Source organism: Candoia aspera, chromosome 3, assembly GCF_035149785.1.
Source record: "Candoia aspera isolate rCanAsp1 chromosome 3, rCanAsp1.hap2, whole genome shotgun sequence".
NCBI lineage: Eukaryota > Metazoa > Chordata > Lepidosauria > Squamata > Boidae > Candoia > Candoia aspera.
Window position 1 is genome coordinate 104,102,535 of NC_086155.1, and position 24,388 is coordinate 104,126,922.

Here is a 24,388-nt window from a genome sequence, read left to right on the forward strand (position 1 = left end):
GGGAAGACCCACAGATCAGCTAGATATGAGCTCACTAATATCCCTAAGGAATATGCAGTGGAGGTGAAGAATCGATTTAAGGGACTGGACTTAGTAGATAGGGTCCCGGAAGAACTATGGACAGAAGTTCGCAACATTGTTCAGGAGGCGGCAACAAAATACATCCCAAAGAAAGAGAAAACCAAGGAGGCAAAATGGCTGTCTGCTGAGACACTAGAAGTAGCCCAAGAAAGAAGGAAAGCAAACGGCAACAGCAATAGAGGGAGATATGCCCAATTAAATGGAAAATTCCAGAGGTTAGCCAGAAGAGATAAGGAATTATTTTTAAACAAGCAATGCGCGGAAGTGGAAGAAGACAATAGAATAGGAAGGACAAGAGACCTCTTCCAGAAAATTAGAAACATTGGAGGTAAATTCCAGGCAAAAATGGGCATGATCAAAAACAAAGATGGCAAGGACCTAACAGAAGAAGAAGAGATCAAGAAAAGGTGGCAAGAATATATGGAAGACCTGTATAGGAAGGATAACAGTATCGGGGATAGCTTTGACAGTGCGGTCAGGGAGCTAGAGCCAGACATCCTGAAGAGTGAGGTTGAATGGGCCTTAAGAAGCATTGCTAATAACAAGGCAGCAGGAGACGACGGCATCCCAGCTGAACTGTTCAAAATCTTGCAAGCTGATGCTGTCACGGTAATGCATGCTATATGCCAGCAAATTTGGAAAACACAAGAATGGCCATCAGATTGAAAAAAATCAACTTATATCGCCATACCAAAAAAGGGAAACACTAAGAATGTTCAAACTATCGAACAGTGGCACTCATTTCACATGCCAGCACGGTAATGCTCAAGATCCTGCAAGGTAGACTTCAGCAGTTCATGGAGCGAGAATTGCCAGATGTACAAGCTGGGTTTAGAAAAGGCAGAGGAACTAGAGACCAAATTGCCAATATCCGCTGGATAATGGAAAAAGCCAGGGAGTTTCAGAAAAACATCTATTTCTGTTTTATTGACTATTCTAAAGCCTTTGACTGTGTGGACCATAACAAATTGTGGCAAGTTCTTAGTGGTATGGGGATACCAAGTCATCTTGTCTGCCTCCTGACGAATCTGTATAACGACCAAGTAGCAACCGTAAGAACAGACCACAGAACAACGGACTGGTTTAAGATTGGGAAAGGAGTACGGCAGGGCTGTATATTCTCACCCTACCTATTCAACTTGTACGCAGAACACATCATGCGACATGCTGGGCTTGAGGAATCCAAGGCTGGAGTTAAAATCGCTGGAAGAAACATTAACAATCTCAGATATGCAGATGATACCACTTTGATGGCTGAAAGCGAAGAGGAACTGAGGAGCCTTGTGATGAAGGTGAAAGAAGAAAGTGCAAAAGCTGGCTTGCAGCTAAACCTCAAAAAAACCAAGATTATGGCAACCAGCTTGATTGATAACTGGCAAATAGAGGGAGAAAATGTAGAAGCAGTGAAAGACTTTGTATTTCTAGGTGTGAAGATTACTGCAGATGCTGACTGCAGTCAGGAAATCAGAAGACGCTTAATCCTTGGGAGAAGAGCAATGACAAATCTCGATAAAATAGTTAAGAGCAGAGACATCACACTGACAACAAAGGTCCGCGTAGTTAAAGCAATGGTGTTCCCCGTAGTAACCTATGGCTGCGAGAGCTGGACCATAAGGAAGGCTGAGCGAAGGAAGATTAATGCTTTGGAACTGTGGTGTTGGAGGAAAATTCTGAGAGTGCCTTGGACTGCAAGAAGATCCAACCAGTCCATCCTCCAGGAAATAAAGCCAGGCTGCTCACTTGAGGGAATGATATTAAAGGCAAAACTGAAATACTTTGGCCACATCATGAGAAGACAGGACACCCTGGAGAAGATGCTGATGCTAGGGAGAGTGGAAGGCAAAAGGAAGAGGGGCCGACCAAGGGCAAGGTGGATGGATGATATTCTAGAGGTGACGGACTCGTCCCTGGGGGAGCTGGGGGTGTTGACGACCGACAGGAAGCTCTGGCGTGGGCTGGTCCATGAAGTCACGAAGAGTCGGAAGCGACTGAATGAATAAACAACAACAAGGATGCAACAAGGAATATGGATCTGAAAATGAAGGTAAGTTGTGTTTGACCGGAAAGAGAGAACGAACAATTACAGATAAATGGCAACGAACTAGAGCAAGTAAATAAATTTACGTACTTTTGATAGAATAGTCACCTAAAAAGGGAAAAGGGATGGAGAAGTTTTAAGGCATGCAAGCACTGGTAGAAAAGTAGTGGATTGTTTGTGGTCTGTGGTAAGAAACGACTGTTGAAAGAAGCAAGAATGACTATGTATTAAGAGCATGCTTTGCTTCTGCTTTCGTATATGGAAGTGGGAGTTCAGTATGTCAAGAGAACATAAAAGTGAGTTGAATGCAGTAGGAAAGGGGTACTTAAGAAATGTATGTGGTAAAACAAGAAATAAAATCAAGAATGAATGAGTGCCAAATGAGTGATAAATATGAAAGTGAGTGATCAGTATGAAAACACATGGAAATGGTTTGGTCATACAGGAAGAATTAATAAGGACTAAATCATAAAGCAAATCTATGAAGGACAAAGAGGAAGGGTAGTTGGAGTTGCTGAGGTCCTCAGAGAGAGGGGAGAAATTTAAAGAACAAAAGTCAGTGTATCAAACCCTATAAGGACACAATGGAAGCAAGGATAGTTTACCATCACAGAAAAGTATAGAGGATGTTGTTGTAAACTAGATTTAGCTTTATTTTGTTTTCTTTTTCTAAACTCCTGATTTAATTTCCTTGGCTTACCATTTCTTACTCCCTTTCTACATTCTGCATAATGTTGCTTACCTTGAACGGGAACAGGAGACAAGTATGCGTGCATGTATACCAGTGATGTGCCGCTACCTGGATTCAAAGCCAAAAACGTGCTTCAGAAGGGATGTGGGAGAATTCATTGCCACTTGTCCTCACCTCTTTTAAAAGGCTGCACCTTTTCCTGGGCTGGCACGGCAACTGTACAATCCCAAGAAATTATGCATTGGAGTTAATGAGGTGCCAAGGGGGTGTGGCACATTTGTCACTACATGCCGCTGCCTCCTTAGCTGAAACACATTTTCCTGGGATGCGTAGCTACTGTGCCAACCCAGGAAAAGAGGCAACTTTTTAGGGAGGTGCTGATAGGTGCAGAGAATAAGCCAACGCTACCTCCAAAGCACCTTTTCCACTTTGGATTCAAACAACTTTGTGTCCATAATGTATAGGTCTTGCATTTACTAGCCCCTTTTTGTTTATTAGCTTGTTCAGGACACACTGGATACCCTATTCCTCATAACCAATGAATGGTGAGACTGAACAGTCTTAGCTTATGCTGTGGGAAGATCTGAAACAGCACTAGGAAAGAAGCAACATCAAACCATTCAGGGAAGCTGGCACTCACTTGTCTGCCACCTTCCAAAGCGCAAGGGCAGTTGTTGGCTGTGCAGAAGGTAGCACTGTTGGTATGAAAACATTTCCTCTAAAGACCTGAGGTAAGCTCTGCAGGAATTTAGTATAGTTGGATCTCCAATCAGCATGCCTGGAAGGAAATATGAATGGAGACATCTGAAACAATGTGTATTTCTGTCCTTTCTAGTTACCACCTTCAGCTTCAGAAATCTGGTTATAACCCATATAGCAACAGATATATTACAAAGGAGAAGACTAAAGCGCCAATTCCTCTTTAAGCATCAGTAGGCATGAATGAGTATATACTATTAAGAAAAAGAAATGTAATATCTAGTACCAATGAATCCCAAATAGGCACGCCATAGATCATTTGCTGTTCTATCTGCTACCCAGAATGACCAAATACACCTTATTAGCAGAGATGCTGGAGTACTAATTTAGCCGTTCTTACAGCAGTCCATCAGCAGTATCCCCCTGCCTTTCTCAGTCTGTCCTGCCCAGGGCTAAACTACAGCTTCTATCTTTCTTGATTGGAGATGAACTGAAATCCAACATTATCTGGGAAGCCTAGCTTGGGAGATGGCTAGCTTAGTCTTCTGCATGTACATACATATGAATCAAATTCTTAATAGACATCTCACCTCAGTACCACTCCCCACATCAGCTCCGTAAGCTAATTCCAAGTAAGCTGATTAAAAATCTTCCAGAAAGCACACACCAAAAAGCTCTCCCTAAGCAGTACACTTCTTCTGCATTCACAGTTGTTACACATAACCATGTTTGATATCTTGGTAATCTGTTTTCCAGAGACAAGATCCCATGTAACTTTGCAGGAAATGAACTAAGTCTTGATAGTCTTTCTTTTCTGCTGAACATGGTTTGTCAAACTCAGATCTGGATTAAGTCCATGCTCTTAGAGTAAACTACCTCCAGATAAGTCTCATGGTTAAAGAGGGAAAGGCAGAATATGAATGGGATATCAAATGAAAAAGCATGTTGGAAAACAGGCAATACAGTATTTGCAAACACTCAAAATAAATGGGGCTTGGAAAGCTATAAAAGAATAGAGCAAGCCAAGCAGATTCATCCAAAAATAGAACAATTTGCTTTCATTTTATTGCCTTTGCTACATAATTAATTTATAAGACAAAAACTGGAATATCCTTCATGTAAACTACCCGATCCATCTCCCCTTCCCTACAACAGTTTAGCACAAACCGAGGAACAGTCCTGAACTCAGGATGTCTGGGACGTAATTATGAAGCCAGTCAATAGATTATTATTTTCTACTGATACCAAATCTACATATGAAATAATCCACATTTCATTTCAGCTTTAGGTTCAGTGAATGGATTGTGCCTAAGTAAGTATCAGAGAAATACAGATTGTATTCTAGACCTTCAAATTTGGTGGGACGACACTGACTTATGACTGGGCACCAGTCAGAATCTGATCAGCTGAATTTAAAGATTTTGTCATCAAAACAAAGGTTGTGAATATTATTACTAGTTCCACTGGCTTCTTTTCCATTCTCCAAATCTCCCTCTCTCTCTCTCTCTCCTTTGAAATCAGTGATACACCATAGAAAGGTTCAAAGGGAGACAAGCCTAGTCTCAGCCACCCCTTTATCTACCAACCAGGTGGCTTAAGATATAAGCAGAGACTTTTGAATAAGCTCACTGGACAAAGCCAATTTCCCTTGCATCCCAAAGCAGCACCAGACAAGAGAAAGCTGCTTGCCAGTGCAGCAAGCAGTGGCACCAGCAAAGGAATCCCTGAGGGAAGCACAGCCAGGAACACTCACTTTACACTCTGTTTTCTCGGCCTGATGCTCTCTGCAAGCAGATGGCCAAGAGACGGCATCATCACAAATAATTCTCTTCTCTGCCAGTTCTGCAGCAAGGCAAACAATGGCTCTCCTGTTGGGTGAAGCTGGCAGGAGAGAAGCAAGATGACCGCCTCTAGGCCAGCCAGTTGCCCCACTCCAGCTAGTTCACTGCAGAAGAAAGCGTACAGATTTCACATGCACCAATTATTCCCCTCTGGTCCAGAACTGAGTAGTGCTGTCGCATCCCTAAACCTCTTCCTAAGGAAATCAACAGTGCCAACATGCCCCTTTGCCTGTCACACTAATGCCTTCACTGCCAGGTGGACATCAATCATCTGCTAAGAGCGATCTAGGGGAGGGGGAGGAGGGAGACCATCTGTTTGTTGTTTAATGCACTATTCAATAGCAGGAATCCACTAGAGGGTCCAAGCACAGGTTCCATTGTTCTCTGCCAGCATCTCAGAACCAGCCATTGTCTGGCTCCTAATGAACTTTTCTGCAATTAGAAATGCATGTGGAGGAGATGAGCAGCTGGGTGGATGTGAGGTGGTGGGTCAGAACACAGGGTTGATCATTTGCCAGGTTTTTAGAAGACCACACTCAATTATCTGTTTCAAAATAATGTAAAATAAAATCTCCCTCCTGCAAACTAGGAGGAGTATTACAAGTTATAGGGCTGATCACAAAAGGCAGCACTGGATGAATATTTTTCAGTTCCTTGATAATTTTGCCAGGGAAAAACACAAGGCATATTGATATTATTTAATATCTATATAAAACATTGGGAGAAAAGTTAAAGAATGCAAAGAGTTGTGGGACAATGCCTAGCAGCAATAATAGACTAGAAGGGGATCAATACACTACGCCCAAATCCTGGTGAAATTAAGGTAGTATAAGTGAATGGTTTCTAAGTCAAGGAAATAGTTGAAGATGGAGCTGAATTCCCTCTGAAGGAACAGGTACATGCCCTGGAGATGCTCACAGAGGGGCCTTAATGCCAAAGAGTGCTTATGCCAACTATATGCATACACTGATAGATGGGGATAGCTTAGCTACAGTGATACAAACATGAGTAATTTTCAGTCTCCAAAGGAAAACTCCTAATATGTGCATCTAACCACATAGAAAAAGTCAAGGTATATAAATCATTAAGGGGAAGAAGGAATGTACAAGATAAGAAACTCTATAGATCAGATGGCATAAATTCAGTATATTCTAGGTCTGGTATCCTGATATTAAAGGATACAGGAGTTTACAACAAATGGGTAGGGCCACATGTGGCACAGAGGTTGCTCAAATCTATTCTGGGGCAGACTTCTCCAATCGAAACTACAACCCTTCCTGAACCTATCCAGGACCACTGTGGAAAATCTGTTAGAGTAATGGGAGGCATAGTTCCTCACATCTGGATGGGACCAGGTTGGAAATGTCTGCTTTAGAGAGTTCTAATTAGAGTCATTCTACATGAGATGGGTGGCAGAGAAATTTAATTAATAAATGTATGTATGTATGTGATGTGATGACAAGAGAGGGACACAGCTTGCCTCTGCAGTAACAGCACTCTCAATGCTTTAGTAAGAAATTAGCAAGACAATCCCACATCCACACCCTCCATACACAAAGCCTTTAAATCCTAGAAGATCTCTTTTTGAGCAGCACTCAAAAGAAAAATCCATGGTCTTTGCTTCACATACAACAAGAACCTCCCTTCAGTGGAGATTCCATTATTCCCAACACAGCTAGCAGACAAACACTTGCACACCCAAGCAGTTGGCTGAAAACAGCTTTTGACAATGCAGTTGTTTGAATTATAATGAACCTGGATACATCAGGCTGATCCCCCACTACAATGGAGGACTGTCATAGAAATTCTATAGAAATTTATCCTGTTGCAATTTTCTACAAATGCCTAATTAACATAGGAAATGGTCAGAGAATCCCAAAAATATAAATATTCTGCAAATTCCTTACAGCAATAGTTACGGAACAAAATTTAAGAATAGAGAGTCAGCTTTTGTAGCATATTTAAAAGAAGGCAGGAATTGGGTAGAAAGTCCTCCCAGAGATTATCTGAATTGCCACAGGAGCCTGAATTCTTGAACTGAAGGAGAATGAACATGGGTGACAGAGAATTTAGGCATTTTAGCAATAGTGCTGGATAAAACAGAAAAGGGGGGATTTTATGAATATGAGAACATCTCACCCAGGGATGCTCCTGCAAGAACCATTGTTGATCACGAGGAGGCCAGATGGGAAGGTAGTGATGTTGAACCGCCTCACTAGTTCTTCGTTGCTCTGCAGGACTTGCCTTACTGCAATATTCTCAAACTGAAGCATATCCAATGCTACCTAGAATCAGATATGGCATCAATCAATGTTAGGAGTGGGAGTTAAACTTTTCTCAGCTGGATGCAACAAATTATTTTTTTCCTCCTCTATTCATAAATTTAATCTTCTGAAAGTCTCTGTTGCAGCTCTCACTCATTCTCACTGTCCGCTACCACTGAAATCTTGCTGATCCTTTCCAGGTTATTCACATCTGAACAGTGTCAAGTTACATATCCGTGGATTAAACAAAGGCACACACATTCTTTGGAATGTTCCATTATTATTTCTTTAGCAGTAACTTATCCATTATCAAAGTCTCCCTTGAATCCTGAACTGGAAAAGAGGTAGATAATACCTCATTACAAGCACTCAGCATTATGATTACACAATTAAAGAATATTTACGTAATCTTTGTGTTTATTTCTTTAAAAGCCGGCAGGTACAGCCTATTATTTCTTTTAAGACTTGTGGCAGTTAACTACTTCCTTTGCTTCCTCTCTTATCCCCAAGTTCACTGAAGGGAACAAAGCAGCCAGAGGTGCTCAGCAGCCCTTGAAGGGGAAACTCAGAAGAGACAGAAACAAAGGACTGAGAACGACAAACAACTTTTTTCAGTGTGCAGGCAGATCTACAAAAAGTGGTTTACTTACCCCCTCTTTTATGCAGTAGCTCCTTTGCACTGCTCTGCATCAGAGAGCACCATCAGTTTAAAACCAAAGGCTACACTTGACCTTCAGGTGTCAGGTCCAACAAGGGTCATAATACACGTAAGATTCTACGATAACTTTTGGTGAGCCACTTGGGGCCCTGATCTATGGGCAAAACATTCTGAACAGTACAGTGCCTCAGTTGCCGAAACAGCCCCCAACTGAATCTGGTACTTTTTAACCCCATGGTAGAGGTCCTTCTCCTCAGACTTTGAGAAGTAAGTAGGCATAGAAAGCAAGAGAGTACATAAAAACACAGGCATGCATTATGAAGAGCAAGATAATGGCTGTCCCTTAGTCAGTTCCCCCTTTCTCTCCTTCCAGGAGCAAATGATTCTTCCATCTTTAGGAAAACTGGCAGCTAAGAAGAGACATATGGAGGGAAATAACTAATACGCTCAGAGCTGCAGTCAGCGGCTGCCCATCCACACTTTCTCAGGTGTGGAGAAATCTTCAGTGATGCTGCCACAAGTCAGTGCTGCAAGAATTCGAATTTACATCCTTTTACCACATATACTTTAGGTTTGATACTAAAGGCCTTTTTGATGTTCTCTGCCTAATTTGAAACCAAAAGTTCACGTTTAGCCTGTCAGAAAAAAATAAAACAAAAGTCTGGGCAAATCCATAAAATCCTATTGTAAATGTTATCCATGTTTACTTTAGTTGAAGATACTGTTTATAGAAAGAGATTATGTTCTAACTTATCTTGCAGATGTAATTGTTGTGAAGAAACAAAAAGATTTCCCTATCATCTTGAATGAAAAAAGCTAACCAGCAGAAGTATTGTCCTGGTTTCCTCTTTGTCACTTGATTTCACTGTGGATTGGGTGGGTGGATTACGTGAAATAAATTATTGCACAAGAGATGAACCATTAGAGGTTAAAGATTACTTTGTTTAGTCATATTGAGAAAACATGCTCTATGACTCTACACCATTTGTTACCTTCAATTTAACCTTGTCAGAGATGATATCTGGGCACATGTTATCCTTAATAAAACAAACACCAGCCAGGGAAGAGGAAGCACCCCAAACCTTAAAGCTGTAAAACAAAGATCTCCCGAATAACTCAGAAATACTAACTTGACCTAACACAGGACAATTAACCCTTGCTAGAATAGTTATTGTTGACAGTGTCAGAAACTAGATCAGTGGGACAAACATTTGCTGAGGGATCATATTCCCACAGAGAGCTTGACCCAAGTAAGATACTCCAGTAAGGAACAGGAAGGAAAAACCAAGATACTTTTTATTTATTTCCACAAAAGTTACAGGTCTATATTTAAACAGTATTAGCCCATTTATCTGCGCATGCCTGCATCAGCTTGCGCTCTAAAAACTCACTTCTGGCAGGTTGCCTGGTCTGGTTGCCTGGAGGTCATTCCCATGTTAGAGGGAATAGGCGATTGGCCATTTGACAGCTGCAATACGCTTTACATAAGGCTACCCTTCAAGGGTGTCCAGAAATTTTAGTTCAAAATATAGCACATAGGCTGCTAAAAGATACGCAATACCAAAATATTTATATTATATTTATAGTTTAACTGTTTTAATTGTTTTATGGTTTTATTGTTGTAAGCCGCCCAGAGTCACTCGCTGAGATGGGCGGCTATAGAAATCAAACAAACAAACAAATACCTCATTGTACCTGTGTGGAAAAACCTGTACAGGTTGCCAATTATTTTCCAGGCACAATATGATAGTATCTTGCAAGTCTGACTGTGCTTTACCTCCCCTCCTTCTTATGCCCCAGGGAGTCAGCAAGGCGTTTGCCTAAGCTGCTTCAGAATATCATCTTGCTTCCCAGGACTTAAAGAATGTTTCAGCCCTCTTTGTCTAGATAACAGTTCCTGCATAACCGCCCAAAGTCCCCAGATGGGAGGAGATAGGCGGGGACAAAAATAAAATAAAATAAAATAAAATAAAATAAAATAAAATAAAATAAAATAAAATAAAATAAAATAAAATAAAATAAAATAAAATAAAATAAAATAAATAAAAATTTCTGTCACAGTCATCTCCCTTACTCTTTACTCTGTGGAATGCTCTTGCTTTGGAACTGCATTCAGACCCCACTCTTTTAGCTTTTAGGAAATGGACTGTGTCCTTCCTCTTTATTCAGGACTTTTCAGTTTGAATTTGCTAATGATTACAGGTAGGTCTCAATTAGTGCGATTAATGAAACCTATGAAATAGTTGCATTATTCGAATTTGCACTATTTGAAGTGATAATTTTATGGAAAATATGGTAATTGGTTCCAGCTCGATGGAAATAGGCGGTGAAGAATTTTAAACAATAATGAAATATTACAGTAAAGGATATAAAGAATATACTTTTGATTTAAATTTATGGTTAACAAAGTCACAGAGTAGCAAAATAAAAACAAAAAAATTCTACAGTAGATTCAGGCATTCCAACATCTCGTCCTATTTTAGTGTTGCAAAGACCACGTTCATGTGTTCAGTTACATCAAATTTTTGCTCTAATGCAATAACAAGCCTCTTCTTTTTTAAACTTGTGCCATTTTCCTCTGATGGTATCTTCCTTTTCTCCATTTTATACACACAAAGATTAGCAGTGTCTAAAACCCCAACCGCAACTGCACATGTGTAAGCCTCAATTGTAAACACACAAACCTTGCATTAACTGGGTCATATTAAATGTGTCCTGGTATTAATTTGCAATTCACACTAAATTGAATATCGTATTATTCAAACTCACACTAATTATGATCTACCTATATTTTAAAAGTTTTAATCCGATTTCAACTGTTTGTTTTAATTTTATATTTGAAGATCTGAATGCTTTTGGAGTAGAAAAAACAGGATATAAATTGAATAAACAATAATAATACTGACTATGATGTATATGTTGAACAATCAATTAAGATTCACCTCTCTGCTCAGAAAGGAGTCGTCCTTTTCAAATATCAGGGCCAAATAAGTCACATTGTTTACCAGAAAGAAATCACGAAGTTCTTTCACACTGCAAAAGATGAAGAATATTATATGCTGTTCCAAGTACAGGTGAATATTTTTTTCATGCAAATTTAGGGCTGCCCACTTCCTCCTGCTATAGATCTTACCCAGCCAACTGCAGAGCATTTCTTCCTGGATGTAGGGAACAGCAGTAAGTTTTTAATCTACCTGGATTTGTGACCTTGTAAGAGAATATAGGAGACCAAAGTTGCCATCCGTAAAAACCTATTTCCTGTATTTCAAATATGGCAACTACATCTTTCCTTAGCACAGATATATCAGTGGTAGGACAAGGTTTCAGCTGCTACATCTGTACATGCCAGGGGAGAACAGGTATTACAGGAGATACAGAGCAACTGTCAAAAATGACATTCTTGTGCAAATTTTCCACCTCCACAAAATGTAGGTAAGGCTTTTTTCAGTGTTCCTCAGTATGGGCATCCAATAGTTCTACTGGCATCATCCCCAGAATTCACCATCCAGCACTGACTGAGAGTGTACCCAAGTTGGAAAAGGCTGGTTTATCTCATTTTAAGATGATGATGATGATGTTGATATTGAAATGGAAAAACAGCATGTCCTGAATCAGGTAAAAGGTATGTTATGGAGTGATGGGCAGAGAACAGAGACAGAGTATTAGTTCTGGTGGATTTTTTTAAAGATCCAGAGCCAGGACATCATATCTTGGGGACATCACCATTTCTAAAGATCCTAACTCTGGTAATCAGGACCCTTTTCTTTTTTTCTCCCTTTGATAATCTTTTCCAAGAAAACAGAAGAAAGAATGCTTCTTCACACATTTTATTTATTTAATTTTTATCCTGCCTTTATTTTTTTTTATAAATAATTCAAGGCGGCGAACATACCTAAAACTCCTTCCTCCTCCTATTTTCCCCACAAGAGCAACCCTGTGAGGTGTGTTGGGCTGAGAGAGAGTGACTGGCCCAAGGTCACCCAGACGGCTTTCGTGCCTAAGGGGACTAGAACTCATAGACTCCTGGTTTCTAGCCTGTTGCCTTAACCACTAGACCAAACTGGCTCTCATAATCAGTTTTATACAATTGTGAATAATTGTTCTGAGTTTTCCAAAGCTTATCTCTAATTCCAGGATCAGAGAAAAAGCAAGGCGAAGGTAATAACCCACAGCCAGCTAATGTCCTAGCTGGCATGTCTCAGGTGGCCAGTTCAAGTCACTGAAGGTTCTGTGTCCAACCTGTGCCAAGGAAACATTGTCAGATATTAATAATATTTCTACCCAAGGTTTCCTTGATCACTCCAACCGATTTGCCTTCTTCTAATCCTTGCCCACCAAGTAGGAAGAAGCCTCATTTCACATTCAAAGCAAACTACCAGCTCTAATGCATAAATATTATTTTTTAAATGACAAATCATTTAAAAGAGAGAGCCAGTTTGGTCTAGTAGTTAAGGCTCTGGGCTAGAAACCAGGAGACTGTGAGTTCTCGTTCCACCTTAGGCATGAAAGCTGGCTGGGTGACCTTGGGCCCGTCACTCTCTCGCAGCCCAACTCATCTCACAGAGTTGTTGTTGTGGGGAAAATGGGAGGAGGAAGGACTATTAGGTATGTTCCCCATCTTGAGCTATTTAAAAAAATAAATAAAGCGGGATAAAAAATCTAAAAAAAAAATCAGTAGGGTAAGCCAGGTTTGATTACCTGATGTGTTGTCAGCTCTTCAAGGTAAATTAGGTCAAGAAACAGACACCACAAGAAATACTAGAACTCTATAGATATAGGCTATAATAATCTTGAAAGCCTGACAGGTATAAAAGCCTCAAGATGATTTATAAACAATGAGCAATTGTTAGGACACCAATCCAAACATTGTAAGCTATAACTTGTCTTTGAATGTTTGTATAAGCACTGTTCTAAGAACTATTAGTCATTTATTGAGTCACTATTTATAAACTTTATATATTAAAATAATATTTAATATTTTGAACTTGTGAGCTGACAGTTATCTGCAAAACATACAACTCCAAATTATGAAACATCAGTTCCTCTAATCACTCAATTGCTTACAAGACAATGAAGTATGAATCTAATCTGAATGGATATTTCTGTCCCCAGAATAAAACTAGAAGGTACAAATATAATTAGACTATTAATTGTTTAGCACAGAGAAGGACAAAACTGCAGAACCTCTGAATGGAAACCCACTGCTTTCTTCCTCTCTGGGGCTCAACAGCAATGTGGAAAATATGCCTGATGATGAAACACTGAAGAAAATTAAATTTTACCCCAAGAACGTACTGTTTGGGGAAGATGGAAATTTTAGTTCAACATATTTAGGGGGCGGTACCAGGCTGTGGAAGGCTAAGTTACACAGTTCTGCATAAACAAACATGCCATTCTGCTGGTCCAAAGAACAGAGCCCCACGTGTTGGTGCTATATAACCAATTGATTAACCAGCTACAGTGAGGCAATTTGGCTGCCCACTGTTAAGGCTGTTCTAATTAAGGGGGTACTTGTTTTATGAGACTATTTCTATTTTGAGTTTATGAAATTATAAATGCTAAAACTATATTCTCTCCTAAAACAAAATGAAAGCTTTCCTTCACAAACTGAACTCAGTAATTTCAGAGTATCAGGTAAGAGTCCTTAATTGGCTGAAGCCCTACTGCCCTCACCCAGGATGAGGTTTCCCCTGTGATCCCCCCCCCCCCGGTTGGCATTCCAAAGGGCCATAAAGACCCGGCTGTTCTCCCAGGCCCTGGGCTAGGGTGGTTGGTGCCCCCTTTCCTGGATGTTAGCCATTGATGGGATATTTTGAGGTTTGCTGAGTTTGCCATCTTGTGCTTCCTTTTTTTTATTTCCTTTGTATGAGTCTGGTTTTATTGTCTGTTGCTTCTATTTGTCTTTATATTGTTTGGTGTATTGTGAGCCACCCAGAGTCATTTAGAATCAGGCAGCATCAAACTGAATAAAGACTTAATCAAAGCAGTTGTAACTTGGTTTCAGTGGTAAGACATCATCTCCTTTGCATGCCAAGCAAGGTTACAGTATACGTATTCTTCCTCCAGTAATCCCTGACCAGAGCAGAGAAAAATCTGGGTTGACACAATCAAGGGCCTTTTGGTAATCAGTGAAAAACATATTGACTTCCTGTTGCAATTCTTTGGCTTTCTCAGTTACCCAGTGTGCATCAGCAATAATGTCTCATGTTCTTTAAAGCCATTTTAAACATCTCACATATCCCTTTCTATGTAGGGCTCTAATCTGTGTTGGATGGTTCTAAGCACAATTTGCTAGCATGTGAAATTAAGGCTATTGTATGATAGTTTACACACTCTGTTAAGTCTCCTTTCTTTGGCCTTGGTACGTAGACCTTTCCAGTCCGGTAGCCACTACATCCAGATTTGCTCTCATAGCTTGGTAGGAGCCTTTACTGATTTTTTTGTTGCTTGCCATATCTCTGTAGATACTCTATCAATTCCTGTAGCCTTCTGACTTGGTAATGACTGGAGTGGTGATCTAACATCATCTTCTAGTACTATGCAAAAACTTAAGCCAACATAAAAGTACCAGAAGCATTCCAGAAAACAGAACCAAATAATAGCTATCTTTAAATATTTTTCTACAATTGTTGCTAGAAATTATATATTTTATCAAGATCAGCAATTACAGAAATAAATAACTGATAATGTACTTTCAATCCAGGAAGCACAGTACAATATGAATTTAATTAAAGGTATATATTGTTTTCATTTATAGCTGAATCTAAGAACGGTTTGCTGGCAAGGACAAATTCCCAATGGTGACTTTTCAACGTGGAAGCTATAATATACATCTTAAGAGAGAATACACAATCAGCAGTAGAAAACACAAACTTGAGTTTATGTTAAAACTACATTTGTTCACATTGATTCACTGTGGCCCCAGTCTCTGCTTTCTTTTCCCTTTCTCTGTTGTCCTTCTCACAATTGATTTTAGATTGCAATCTCCTTTGGGGCAGGAATCTGATACCTGCATTCCGCTAAATGAGAAGGGCAACACTGTTTTGTGTATAAGATAATTGTAATGAAGCCCTTTGAATACCTACTGCAATATAAATGCTCAGTTTTCAGAGTCCAAAGCCCTTTTACATATTCTGTTGGGTTGGAAGGAAAGACATGGGGCATGCATCCTGACACTTAAAAGGGATAGTCTGCTTTGTAATCTCCTTCCAACTTACCTTGTTGGCTGCAAAGGTGGGCTGGCAGAAGGCCATATGGCTTCATGACGCTCCACTAAGGTGATTATGGTCTCTCTTAGGGCCTGAATGGTTTTTCCATGATCTGTACAGGAAAGAAAGCATATCACTGTGAAATCCCAGCCAACCAGTGTGTATAACTCAACATGCCTTTACCCCAGAGAATACCATGCATGAGCAAAGACCCAGCAGCTTCTACCACCTCTGATTACTGGGGATTGTTGCAGACAACCTCTTTCCAACTGTTTAAGTACAAGGATTCCTTTTTCTTGATTACTCTATCATTTGCATCCATATAGAGAGAAATGGTCTATCATATCATGAAAATAACTTTTATGGACTTATCAGGGTCTAACCTGTCCTAGGATCCTTCCTCTTTTGTGTGACTGCTCTAAACATGGAACGACGGGGATTGAGCCATTTTTTCCCTGAACCACTACTTAGAGGAAGGTGAGTTCCAGTCACTAATAGGCTTCCAGCAGCTTATTTGTCCCAGCAGATACCTCCCTATACCTGCTGTATCCCCCCAGGGTTCAATTTTCAGCTGAGAACTGAGGGACAAAAATAAATATGAGAAACAGATTGAGCCTAGCCACAAAAACATAACCCTTCATTCAGCCAAGGAGCCACTCCCAACTTAGTCCTTACATGGTTCATCCCAGAGTAATGAATGGGGATTCCCTCGACAGAGAGTCTGAATAACTCTCTTGACCAAGAACCTCACAAATGTTGCCTAACAAGCATCACCAATTAAGGAAGAATAAATGTTTGATCCTCCCTACAATTCAAGTAACAATCAACAGTATCTGTTGGAGTTCATGAGAGAATGCTAAGATGCTGGCTTTTAGGCTGCAACAGGCAATTCTATGCCACAATGGATCAGCATTTTCTACTCTGCTTTTAGATTTTGCTCCTTCTTTCAGGGGTTATTTTGATACTATGATGTTCCTGTTTTCCTCCCCCGCACTGTGACATGTGCATACTGCAGCCTAATGAACATGCTGTCAGCTCCCTTCGCATGCCTGCCATACAGCACTGCTGCACGCATCAGCCGAGGGAGAACAAACCCATGTCAGCTTTGCCGCTTCGCAGCTTCGCAGACAGACAGAATGCATCAGCACATTCCTTCATTACCTGTTAGAGCCAAGGATGAGCTGATAAGACACCTGGACTCTAATTAAGTCTAAAGAGCTGGGAGGGAGGAGATCAGGAGGGAGAGCTTGTTTGTAAGACAGGGAGGAGGGATGTCAGAGGGAATGAATTACTTTGAATGCTTTCACGCCGAAACGTTATTCAGAGCTTTTAAACTGTCCTGTGTAAACGGATTTTAAATAAATGAATTCCTTAAGCTTCCTAATGGACTGACTGGAGAATTCCTTAGGTTAACATCCTGGTACTGGGACTTTCACACATGCTGAGAATCCTTTGCTACAGATTCTTAGGTTTCTTCAAAGAGAAATACTCCTCAGTTATTCCTAGGGAGTGAAAGCTGCTATTATATCTATATTTAGGTTATAGGTAGGTCTATATCCAGGTAAACACAAAACAGTCCAGCACTCACACAGCTTATCTGGAAATGTAAACTGGTTATGGCTTAATTTTTTTCAAAACAAAAAGAAAGCATGCATTATTCTGACCAATCGTATGAATACATAATGTGTGCAGATTAACCCCAATATACAAGAGAATGTCAATTCATATGTTTTTCTCTAAATTAGTTAATCAGGTTCTGATTAACCCTTACGCTATATTATTTATCTGGGTACAGAATTTCAGTATCCCAAAATGAGAGGCTCAGTCTGCTGATTTGAGAAGAAGGACAGAAATATTTTTCAATCCTTGCCCAGAAGAAATACATCACAGAAGTGTGGAAAAGGAATGAGACATCTCGAGACCGTGCATTACAATAGCAGTCATATTAAATGGCAGATCATGTGTCTCTTTGATAAGCATGACTTTCCTTGAGGATAGAAAGGGACAACTTAGCTGCCACTTCACTGACAAGAATTCTCCATATGGTACATACTGCTGAATTGTATGCCATCCTCAGGATTCTTGGAGAATGTCTTGAAAAACTGGAAAGAAACAAACCACACAGTTAGGTTCTGCTTTTAAATATCCTTTGTGCAAGTATGCTAAGCAACACAATTGCCAAGTTGTAATTTGGAGTTCTCACTCATCAGCCTAAAAGCTGGGAAAGAGAGATATACATAGATTGAGATGGAAAAAACTACCACGACTGTTATTTGTTGATATCTTCTCTCTCTGTTCACTTTTGGAAGACCTGAAAGACCAGGTTAGGAACAGATCATCATGGAGAAAATCTACCTGTGTGGTCACTAAGAGCCAACACCAACTTGATGGCACATTATCTATCAATCAATCAATCAATCAATCAATCTCTCTCCATTAAATTGTTTTTTTGTTAAACCATTTTATATATATTATTTTGGTTTAAAAACCGCTAAGTGAAGTGTTATTTAAAAAATAATTAAAAATAAAGATTAAGATGCTACTTTGAACTCTACTGCTTTCTGCTCTGGGATCCAGAATATATACCCCATTTTCACCTGCAGATGAGCAACACACAAATGCTGATTATTGCATAGGGAGGATTCAAAGAGAAATGACAGAATTGGAAAAGCACTGCCTGGAAGAAAAATATGTGGTTTTAATTAAAAATTTAAAAAAGCAGCTGCAGATCTGTTATAGCGGACTTAACTCATCTTACCAGGAGTTCCATTAGTTTCCAACCTGGTAGCTACATTTGCTTGATGGTCACATTTTGTCTAGGACACTGCTAATAGATTCAAACTCCCTGACATGTGCTGCGCCCTGTGGGACTTCTTTTCTAATAGAGGACAGGGAGTTCTTTGAGACCTTAAAAAGCACAAGTAGTAGGAGGCAGTGAGGGTATCTTGTTCTGTAGATCATTTCCAGCATCTTAATTGTTTCCAATTTAAACAGATTTTTCCTCCAAAGTTCTGGACATACACCATTAATATGAAAGCTAACATCAAGGGAGAAAAAGAGCCAGATGGAAAAGTTAATCAATAAACCACTTCTTAGCAATAGCTCCAGACAAAAGAACAGTTCATGTAGTTACGAATAATGAAGACTACACCAGAAAATCAAAATTGCTAGGCTGAGACAAGCTAGTTATTGGTTCACACACAGCTTAAGCCATTAATGTGATTCTCTGATCTGCTTTAGTGTCTTGGTGTATGTGTGTGAACCTTGCTATTGTGGCTTGCCAACCACAGTTTATGATTTATCATTTTATATGAACCCAGTCAGAGTGCTGAAGGAATTCTAAGATGGGAGTTCTTTCCCTGTATGCACCTTTCAGCCCCTCCCCCTGCCCCCAGAGCATAGTCTCATAGCCACATTTGGAGCTGAGCTTTGTGTGGCGCAGAGTGGTAGGTGGCGGTATTGCAACCAAAACTGTCCCCACAACCCAGGTTCGATCCCAGCAGAACCTGGATTCTCAGGTAGCTGGCTCAGGTCTACTCAGCCTTCCAGCCTTCCAAGGTTGGTAAGATGAGTACCCAGCTTGCTGGGGAAGGTGATGACTAGGGAAGGCAATGGCAAAGCAACCCGCTATAGTCTGCCAAGAAAACGTCGTGAAAGTGGTGTCCACCCAAAGGGTCAGACATGACTCAGTGCTTGCACAGGGGACCTTTCACCTTCACTTTCTATAGCAGAGTTTCTCAACTTTGGCAACTTCACAACTTCAAGCTGTGTGGACTTCAACTCCCAGAATTCCCCAGTCAGCCATGGCTAGGGAATTCTAGGAGTTGAAGTCCACAGCTTGAAGTTGCCAAAGTTGAGAAACACTGTTCTATAGACTCGAGAGAAAAGATATCTTAACTCCTAATGTTATTATTACATCTAGCCAAAAATTAGCCAAAACACCTTTTAGAAAACAGTTGTCACTAAATATTCCATTTCTTCAGGTGTTTGTTAAATATTCCATTTCTTCAGGTGTTTGTTTCTGCCCCCCCCAAAAAATCTTAACTCCTGTGATAGTGCCTGCATTCTGGAATATTCTCCCCCTCCTCCCAAATTCATAACACATCTACTAGAATACCTTGTAGGATCTATAAAGGCTCTCTCTTCACCCAGGCATTCCCTGTACGAACGTTAGATGATTCCTTTTTGCCTTCCCATTTCTCCCATCTTTTTAATTAGCATGTTTTCATATTGTTCTATTTTCTTTCAAACTGTTTATTACATATATATCTACACCACTTCTCCAATTAGTTTACAATAAAATTGTTTTACAAAATCTCAAACAATGTTGCCTCAGGCAGTTACACTGTCTCAGTGCAGCTATAATATCTGAGCATGAGGAATGCAAATGTTATTTATCTTTTTGGTGCTAAGGTTTATTTATCTGTTTGCTCCTTTTTATATCTCCTCCAAAATGCATTTGCCACTCTTGCTTGAAGTAAAATTGCAAATTAATTTTATTTGGTCAGAGGGAAAGTCCACCCTGTGCTGCCAACGTCATGGTTCATGAGAGAGGAACAGAACTTATTTACCAAGCAAATAGGCTTTCCCTTGGCTTTCCCATTATGCTGATTCTTTTGGACAGGCTTATAACATGTCCTGCCAGCTGTGTACTTTCCACCTGATCAAAAGTACACAAATCAAGAGTTCATGTTATGGGCTAGGCTTTTATCTATTTGGAGGATTTACACAAAATATAAGGAAAAAGGAAGCAGAAGACTGCTCAATCAGCTTGTAACAAACAACTGAATATGAGTGTGTACCCAGGAAAGAGAAGGAAGGAGGGAGTCTTATATCTGAAAATAGGAAACGTAAGGCTAAATGAGGCAAGTTACTGGGGACAAGATAAGATCCCTTTTCTTTTTAAACAACTGCAAGGTGAAGACAAATTCAGACCCAGGGTCATAAAACCTAAGGAGAGAATTTTTGTCTATTAAAATCAGCCTCCTCCCTCCAGACCTAATTTACTTGCTTTTTCCCATGAAAATTGGGGTGGTAAGATTCTGTTTCTTTACACTGAAGATCCTAACAGCAAGTATCCTGGGCAGCATTCTATAGAAGGTAATATACCATCTCATATACAGTAGTCCTTTAACAAAGGAAAGCTCTGACTCAGGAGAAGCAGTGGAGCAGATTTACTGATGGGCATACAAGGATGCAGTCTCTTTGATGCTAAGGCATAAACGTGAAGCCATGGGTGTCTACCATTACCATTTAGGCACTCCTTTCAACAATTCCAATGACTCTGAGGAGTAGACCCCGGGTCCCTCCAACCAACAACATGAAAGTAACCTGGCACAAGTCGTGTCTCATCCATAAGATCCATGGTGTAAGCTTCTACACTCCAAATTGGTGGCTATCTCAACTTCCAAGCCAATGGCTCCACCTTGGAGGCTATATGGCCAGACTGCTGGAGGCTTTGGCCTCAAGGTGCTAATGATCTGCAGTAAGATCACCTACACCCACAATCTGCTTGTGGAAGAGGCGGCAGACCTAGCATGTAATACTGAAACCTGGCTGAGCAAGGGCAGCAGTGTTGCTTTATTTGAAATATCTTCAGCTGAGTTTTAGGTCTTTCAGCAGGCTTAGCACCAAGGCCAGGAAGGGGTGTGTCTTTGATGTGACACCTTACCTGTGATCAAGGACTCTACTCCTGAGATACTGGGATTGGAGTGCCTATATTTTCAGTTGGGCTGTAGAGACAAGCTGGGGATCTTATGGGTGTACTGCCTGGCAGAATCCTTCCCCAGGATGCTGAAGTAGTCTCAGGACTGGTAGTGAACCCCCACCTTTTGGTGTTTGGGTTTTCAACCTCCATGTCCTGGAGGCTAGCTCTGGTAAAGCCTGGGAGTTCTTGACCTTTGTGGCAACTAATGGCTTCTCTAAAGTAATCTCAGGGCTGAAACATGTAGGCAGTCATACATCAGACCTCATTTTTATCTCAGAGTAGATGTTATGTGATCAGGAGATGGACAGGATTGCCATCATCCCATTCCTATGGTCAGATCACATCCCGTTCCAGATGTGACGGATAGCCACCAGGACCTCCTTGAGGCAAAGGGACCTAGCCTAATGGTCTGTCCCAAGCACCTAATGGATTTAAATGGTTTCCAGAGGGTGCTTACGCAGTTTCCCAGCTCTCTGGTGGGCAGTTCAGTTCAATGGCTGGTATGCCACTGGCAATGGGGGGCAAGCTGGGTACTGAATATGACTGGCCTTGAGGTCACTCTTTTTTGGGGCCAACCCCTCCAGGAAATGAAGCACCAGAAATGATATCAGGAGTACTGGTAGAGAAAGATAAAATGCAAATCCAACAAAGCATGGCCTACACTATGATACTAAAGGGGGAGGAGCAAGCTCCTTTCTCCCTTATTGAGTCAGTAGGCTGCCATCCCCCAGCCCAGTTCAGGGTTTCTAATTCCCTTTTAGGGAGGGGTCAGAAGAGAGATTTCCCACCTGACCATTGTGACCAATTTGCACAGCATTTTGCTGATAAAGTCATTCAGATTCATTAAAGTTTTGATTCCTCATGAGTATTTAGTGATGATTAGGACACCATCTAGCCCTATTATCTGGGATTCCTTTTGGCCTAGTGTCATGTTCACCGTTCCGGTGTTTCTACATCGTAACGGTTCGCTTGCCAAGATGCTGATATGTGTCCTGGCTGGGAGGGTGCTGCTGCGAGCCTTGTACAGAAGACGTGCTGAACTGTGCCAGGAGGAATGTGTTTAGGCTATCTCTGAAATGTCAAGGTCTTTTTGCCCGTTGATCAGCAGAGCTCGTTAGGAGCACCTGGGAATGTGGGGTGAACTGTATGTGAGGGAGGGGTTGGGCTGCTGTTTGCAAAGACGCTATTTAGTTGGAGTTTAGGCGCGCTTTTCTCATTCTCAGCTTTTTACCTGTTTGCACTCTTTTCTAAATAAACCCAGAACCTGAACTGCCAGTTTGAGTCTGAGAGTTTTATTGGAATTAAGGCAATCATCACACCTAGGAACTTCAAAGAAGTGGATAGAGTGCTCTTCAGATTATCTTCTGCCACTTGTAACCTGGATCCATGCCTGTCCTGGCTGCTGGTAAGAGTGGTGGAGATGTGACCACCTGGATTTGGGAGAGTGCCAATACCTCTTTGCAAGAGGCAGAGCCACCAGCAGTCTTGAAAGAGGCTATGGGATGTCCCTTCTTACATAACTATTGGCCAGTTTCCAACCTCCCTCTTTAATCAAGACAGTGGTAGCTCAGCTATACAGCAAACTAGAAGGAGACTATCTAGACTCTTTTCAGTCAGGCTTCAGGCTGGATATGGGATTGAGACATACTGGTCACTCTCTTGGATTACCAGAGTCTGCACTTGGATGGGGGTAATGCATCTCTTCAGGCCTTTTTCAATACCATCAACTATGGTATCCTGCTAAACCACTTGCAGGGGTTGGAGATTGGAGGCACTTTCTGCAGTGGTTTTGCTCCTTCCTTGGTGGGTGGTTTCAGTCTTAGGATGGGGGATGAGAGGTTGGTTTGGTGCCCCCTGTCTTACAGCGTGTTATAGGGATCCATTATCTCTCTCTTGCTTTTTAACATGTATATGAAACCTCTGAGGGAGGTCATCCTACTAAGTAAAATTATACTTAGCCCCAGGCTGCAGGAGGGGTGTTGTTGAGGTTCTAGCCCAGTGCTTGGAGGCTGTAAGGAATTGGAAGGGAGATAACAAGCTGAAGCTGAACCCAAGCAAGACTGAGTCATCAGGGCTCTCTATCAACACCAGTGTAATCCCAGGATAGGCAAGCACTACCTGCAGAAGAGGAAGTCTGCAACAGGGCCTCCTTTTGGACTCACAGTTCCTGCTAGAGCAGCAGGTGGAAGCTGTGGCTGTGCCAATTGTGGCCTAGCCTGATGAAGGAGAATGTGGCTGCAGTAATTTATGCCCTTGTTACCATCCAGCTGGGTGACCCTGGGCCAGTCACTCTCTCTCAGCCCTGGGAAGGAGACAATGGCAAACCACTTCTGAAATCCTGCCAAGAAAAGTGGTTTGCCACTGTCTCCTTGCCAAGAAACAGACAAGATTGAATGGCAGAATAAGAGAGAAAGAGAGAGAGAGAGAGAGAGACAAAAAACCCATCCCATTTGCAAGACTTTGACATTCTTATTCAAAACTTTGCAAAACACCAAAATCTTGTGATGTTTGACAACTCTGCAAGATTTAATCAATTTTTAATTGCCAGATGTTGCAAATGCCATCTGGGGAAAACCTCCTGAGCCATGAGCCCCCTCTGATACCACCTCTAGCTTACGTAGCAGTCATCAGATGCTTTCCAGGGCACTGGAATGGTTTCTAAGCAAGAAATGTTTGGGAACTATGGCACAATGCAGATGAGTCTATTCCTGAAATAAGCATCATGCAGTAATGCCTTTTAGCTTCATATCAGGTAACTTCATGTTGTAATGATCAACAATAATTATTTTTACCCCCGTCTTGTTTACTTTTTTCGAGCAGGTGCACATTACCTAAAGGCTAAAACTGGCTTCAGGCCAAAAAAGATTCTGCATTCTTGACCTAAGGCTTGATACATACCTGATGCCAGTCACATATGCTTTACTCCTGCAAACATATCCAGGCACACTCATCACATTAAATGTACACACCCCATTTTCATGCTTGATTATTTCATTACTTAATTCAAGTGCCCAACTTTATCTGGAAAGTTCTGAGGGTAATGTATAGCACTTAGCTAGCTTCAAAATAAAATGAAGTATGATTAGAAATTGTAATGATATGTGGGAATGACCTTGGGAGACAGAGGGAAGAGCCACAGCTAGGGGAGTGTTTGGAAAAGAGGAAGTTTAGCCCGCAGAAGGACTGTGGGCATGGCAAATA

At 41.0% G+C, this 24,388-nt stretch overlaps 1 protein-coding gene across 1 annotated transcript in view; it reads right to left on the reverse strand.

Moving 5' to 3' along the window:
• Positions 1-24,388, reverse strand: part of QSOX1 (quiescin sulfhydryl oxidase 1) — a 65,530-nt gene that overhangs the window by 21,585 nt on the left and 19,557 nt on the right. The window contains exons 3-7 of the mRNA XM_063298462.1: positions 17,534-17,582; positions 15,490-15,592; positions 11,215-11,305; positions 7,490-7,635; positions 3,451-3,588 (exon numbers count right to left, since the gene is read on the reverse strand). Coding sequence (XP_063154532.1) covers positions 3,451-3,588; positions 7,490-7,635; positions 11,215-11,305; positions 15,490-15,592; positions 17,534-17,582 — 527 coding nt within the window. The remainder of the gene's footprint in view (positions 1-3,450; positions 3,589-7,489; positions 7,636-11,214; positions 11,306-15,489; positions 15,593-17,533; positions 17,583-24,388) is intronic.